At 33.2% G+C, this 5618-nt stretch overlaps 1 protein-coding gene across 1 annotated transcript; it reads left to right on the top strand.

Annotated features, from left to right (window-relative positions):
• Positions 1 to 826: 826 nt before the first annotated feature.
• Positions 827 to 2900, top strand: LOC143602900 (eukaryotic translation initiation factor 5A-like). The gene is made up of 5 exons (XM_077079871.1): positions 827 to 949; positions 2058 to 2180; positions 2261 to 2317; positions 2396 to 2470; positions 2556 to 2900. The coding sequence occupies exons 1-5, from the start codon at positions 827 to 829 to the stop codon at positions 2655 to 2657; spliced, it is 480 nt and encodes a 159-aa protein (XP_076935986.1). The 3' UTR covers positions 2658 to 2900.
• The last annotated feature ends 2718 nt before the right edge of the window (positions 2901 to 5618 follow it).

The raw sequence follows: 5618 nt of genomic DNA on the forward strand, positions 1-5618 counted from the left end.
ACTAATTAAAATACTCAATAATTTTGAATACTTGCTAATTCACACATGTTTGATATATTAACTTTGTTAATATTGCGCCGAGAAATGGAACTGTCGCATACAAAGAAAAGTACTTGCCTAAGGTTGTATTTAATCTCTTATTCTTCTGAATGTGTATATTTCATGGCTTTATTCTAAGGGGGTGTTTGGTAGAGGGAATTGAGGGGTGAGAAATGGAATTGGAAAGAATTCTCTTGTTTGTTTATGAAAGAAAGAGGTGAGAAATGGAAATAAACCATTTCCATTTCTCTGATTTTGTTTCTCTACAAAAAGCGGAGAAATGGATTTCCAGGATTTCATTTCTCCCATTTTCCTCCTTTTCCTTTCAAACTCTTTCTTTTCTCTCCGTGTATAGAACTCATGAACATAGCGGGGGACAACAACAGGAAGCCATCAGGAAACAGGAAACAGGCAACAAAGCTTGTTTTCCGGTGAATGGAAGCCATCAGTTTGTTTTTCCGGTGAATGGAAGCCATCAGGAAACAGGCAACAAAGCTTCGAGAACAAGTCGCCAGACAACAACAGGTAATTATTAATTTTAATTTTATTTAATTTTGCCCTAATTTCACGATTAATTGCTCACAACTGTTAATTTAGCCAAGATCTGATGTCAAAGTGATGATTTGTTATATTATATGTATGTGTAATTGCAATTAGGCTAACGCTGCTGCTGGATCAACTAACTTCTTAACCTAACCTAGAAGATTTATGTTACTGCTGGATTAAACAGCATCAATCAAAATATCTTGCTTATAATTTACTAGTTTAAACCTAACCTTGTAGAATCATGTCTGACGAAGAGCATCAGTTTGAGTCAAATGCCGATGCCGGAGCTTCAAAGACCTTCCCGCAGCAAGCCGGTACCATCAGGAAGAACGGTTACATCGTTAATAAGAATCGTGCTTGCAAGGTTTATATTATTATTATTATTATTATTATTATTATTATTATTGTAATTTCAGATCTGATATTATTGATGTTAATAGTACTTGTAATAATAATAATCTCTGATTCGTATGCTAGGTTTATGGATTTGTTAGTTTTTTGATTGTTTGAATAATTGATTTTATGTTTTTGATTTTGTTTGATAGGAGTTTGATTGTTTGGAGTATAAATTTTATGTTTTTGATCTAATTTGATAGGGTTTTGATTGATTGAAGAATAGTTAATTAGCTCTATCGTTGTAAATTATGTTCATTTGTTGATATGATTATTATGGACTTAGGGCTGGTAGTGAACCGAATCGAACTGAACAAAGTCTTGTTCGTGTTTGTTTGTTGAGCGAGTGAATAGTTTACGAGCAGCAAACAGAGTAATATATGGATTTGATAGGGTTAGTTGTTTGGAAATAAACTTTATATGCTACTGATTTAAAGTTACTGTTACAAAGTTTTGGATGAAGTTATGGATTTGATAATGTTTGTGATGAGATGTATTGCTCACAATCATGTTCGTTCGATGAGCTGATTATTTTGGTCTTATTTGGTAGGGGTCTGCACGAATTCGTTTAGTGCTAAAAATGAACTAAAAACCGAAACTTTTAGTTTTTGAAAACCATTTGGTTTTGATTTTTTTGGTTTTGCTATTTGAGCTTGAAACTTGTTGGGATGAGAAAGAAAATTGGCTTAAATTAATGAATTTGGGCCTAAATCATTTTGTTAATTATAAACTAAATGATTTTTTTTACATTTGGGCTAAAATATTTGAGCTAAATATCAAATAAATTTTTGTAATTTAAAAGTAAAATTAAGAATCTATAAAGTTGGGCTGGTTCGGTTTTACGAAAACATAAAACCAAACTGTCGGTTTTTGTTCCGGTTTCACATAGGTTATTTTGATTTTATGCACACCTGTTTGGGATGATTTTGGTTTAGGGTTTTGATCCACCTTTATTTTGGTTTAGGGTTTTGACCTTATAAAGATACTGAATTCGGAGATGAAAACAATTTAAAGTTATCATATGGTTTTCTTGTTTATATATGTTTCGTGTGCTAAACTTGTGTAAATATTTTTTGAAGGTTGTTGAAGTCTCGACTTCGAAGACTGGCAAGCACGGTCACGCTAAGTGTCACTTTGTTGCAATTGATATCTTCAATGGCAAGAAACTTGAAGATATTGTTCCATCTTCCCACAATTGTGATGTATGTTTTATACCCCTCATATATTATTTTCATAGAATTTTCTTTCTTTTTCGCTTATGTGACTTTCTCGTTGTTTGTAGGTTCCACATGTTAACCGTACTGATTACCAGCTCATCGATATCTCTGAGGATGGATTTGTAAGCCCATTTTACTATTTTGAAGTTTTGTTGAGCGTTACTGTGCATATGTTGATATCTTATTTGGTGCTTGTTTAGGTGAGTTTGTTGACCGAAAGTGGTGGTACCAAGGATGACCTCAAGCTTCCAACCGATGACGCTCTGCTTACACAGGTTAGTTGAAAACATTTGGTTTATGCCACTTCAATTATTTGTTATATATTCAAAATCACGACTAAATAAAACAAAACATGTGCAGATTAAGGATGGTTTCAATGAAGGGAAGGATCTTGTTGTGACTGTTATGTCTGCCATGGGAGAAGAGCAGATCTGTGCTCTCAAGGATATTAGTCCCAAGTAAACATTTTTATTATGTTTCATATGACGGTTTCATGCAATTAAGGGCTGATTTAGAACCGTATGTTTGGATTATGGTGGTGGTTATTTGAAGAATGTTTGTTTAGGTTTCCGTTTATTTTTTTTTATAATCTTTGCTTTGTTTCCGGTTTTTGTTATTGTGTTGAAGTCTTTTGACTTTTTGGCTATTGGGGAGATGTTATATGTACACTTCTACTTTTTATCATTTTGTTTTCTTGGTGCTCTATATTCTGCTGTTTGTTGACCCATCGTATTTATTTTAATAATATGGACTTAGGAACTTGTCCTTAGACCGACTGGCAGCCAGGTAATACAATGTATGTGGTTGTTTTGCCATAAGTTTAAGTCGGATGGCACGTTGGAATGATACATAGACAGTCTTGTAGTTAATGAATAATCTAGACAGTTGGTATTTCTGGCGCCAAGAAGGTATGGAGGCTCGTGAAATCTATGAAAAGGTTAGTGATGAGTTGAAAGCTTTACCAGGTATCACTACGAAAAAACGGTTCAAAGCAGCTCATTTGATTGGTAAAGATGTGGATCTAGGACGTTCTTTTCTTGCGTTGACAATAGAAAAGAAAATTGAGATGGTCGAGTTGTATACCGATGGTTCAATGGGATAGTTGTGTATGGTTGAAGTATGTTTTGTATGTGATTTGGTTTTAACTATGGTTGATGTTTTTTGCTTAAAAACTATGTTTTGTATGTGAATTGGTTTGATCAATGCATATTTTGGTTGAAATTTATGCATCTTTTTATATGTTTTTTATTTTTTAATAAATATTTGTTATGAAAAAAATACTTGTGCTAATGATAAAGTTGATATAATTATCTGTTTATTTTCTATGTACCAAACAAGAGAAATGATTCTCAGCTATATTTCTCTACTGAAATCTCTGTACTACCAAACAGAACAGTCAATTCTCATTCTCCAGACCAATTCCCTTTCTCTGCAATTCCATTTCTCTATTCCATTTCTCTACAATTCCATTCTCTATACCAAACACCCCCTAATTTCCTTCTTTCTAAAGTTTAACTAATCAACGGGGAGAATGTGCGACCTTTTGCAGTGAGCGAGCCTAATGGTATTTCTTTATTTAATATATATTATATTTGAATTATTATTAAGTGTTTTTTAGATCAACGAGGCTTACATTTGAGTTAATTCTTGTTTTTTTTCCTCATATCACCAGCTGGTTCAGATGTTGTTGGCATGAAGTGAAAAGCTAATGTGTTGATGGCGGTTGTCTTCTAGATAGGAACAAGTTGTGGTATTCCAGCAATGATCCCGTTGCACAAACCGTAGATATTTACTCAGTAATTAGTTCATGTATGATTGGAGGTAATTGCAATTTTGTATTGTTTCATACTTTCATCTCATCTTAATGGCTTATTTTTGTTGCTTTAATTTCCAAATTTAAGGTGCTTCGATATCTCAAGTTTAAGCAGTTTAGAGAGCAACTCAAATCCACCACTGGGCATCAACACCATTAGCTTTTCACACATACCACATATTTAATTCGTAGAAACTTTTTATGAGGCAGTTTCGGCGCTAGAAGAAAAATTAAGTGGGTGGCTTGGGACTTGGGACTCGGTGGTTAAACCAAAGAGGTATGGTGGGTTAGTTGTAGGTGGGCTCGGATTAATGAACTTGGCTTTAATAGCCAAATGGTGGTGGAGATGGAAAACGGAAATGGAATCTTTATGGGTTAAGAGTTTAAAAGGCTATCCATTTGATCCGTTTGCAACCGGACGGTAAGATGGCAAAAATGTCTATTCGTGGGCCTTGGCAAAAAAATATCTAAAACTGATAAAAACTTTTCTGTCATGGGTCTAAGTCTAAAGTCTTTCTTTGTTAAGGAAGTGGGGAAAGGTAACCATACTAGATTCTGATTGGACGCATGCACTACAAAAAATTCGGGTGTTTACCCACACATACTTTACTTACACATTTAAATGTGTGGGTAAATACCTACACATGTTTGTATATGTGTGGGTAGTAGTTGATATCTATTCAAAATTACTAACACTTAAAGAATATGTTGGTAATTCTTTTTAGCTACTCTTAACGTTGGTGGGAAAATTTCACCCCAAAATTGGCATTCAACTAAATATAGAATTGCCCATACAATTAGAAAAATTGTGTTATGTGTAGGTAAACTATCTACACATATACTAAAAACTAACATATGTGCAGGTAACTAATTATGCTTGCCAACACATAAAATTTGTAAATAAATATGTAGATATATTAAATAAGTAATATTTGATTTTATTTTTTAAAATTGACATGGCAAATAGAATACCTACACATATTTTAAAATGTATAATATGTGTAGATATTTGATAGAGATCAATTAAGTAAATAAATGTTTTTTTTAAATGACATGGCAAAATTGATAGATACACATAGTTAAAATTGTACAATATATATGTAGATATTGGATAAAAATTTTTTTGGTAATAAATCTTTACTTAAAAAAAGAATGTCATGGTAAAATAAATAGCTACATATATTTAAAATGTACAATATATATAGATATTGGATACCTATGAATTAGTTAAACAAATATTTATTTAAAAAAATAACGTGACGAAATAAATACTTAACGTGTTCTTAAATATACAATATTTGTAAATATCAGATACACGCAGTCACACACTACAAGAAAAGTTACCATAAATTGGATGTGCCTCGACGGTAGAGAACTCACTTTAAAAGTGAGAGGTAGAGGGTTCAAACCTCACTATCATCAATTTATATGAGAGATATGAGGGATGACCCTGACTTGCCAGGGTTCGAGTCCTGATCTCACCCGGTTTTACCGGCTCCTCGCAGTCGTGTCGTTTGGTGGGCGTGGAGGTCAGGTTTAATCCGGGGAATCTGTAACATCGTGAAAATTTCGAGTTCAAAATGTCTAAATTCCAAAGTTAAGGGATCAAA

Source organism: Bidens hawaiensis, unplaced genomic scaffold (genome assembly GCF_021521415.1).
Source record: "Bidens hawaiensis isolate Kalapana, Puna unplaced genomic scaffold, B.hawaiensis_p1.1 tig00001961_1, whole genome shotgun sequence".
Lineage (NCBI taxonomy): Eukaryota > Viridiplantae > Streptophyta > Magnoliopsida > Asterales > Asteraceae > Bidens > Bidens hawaiensis.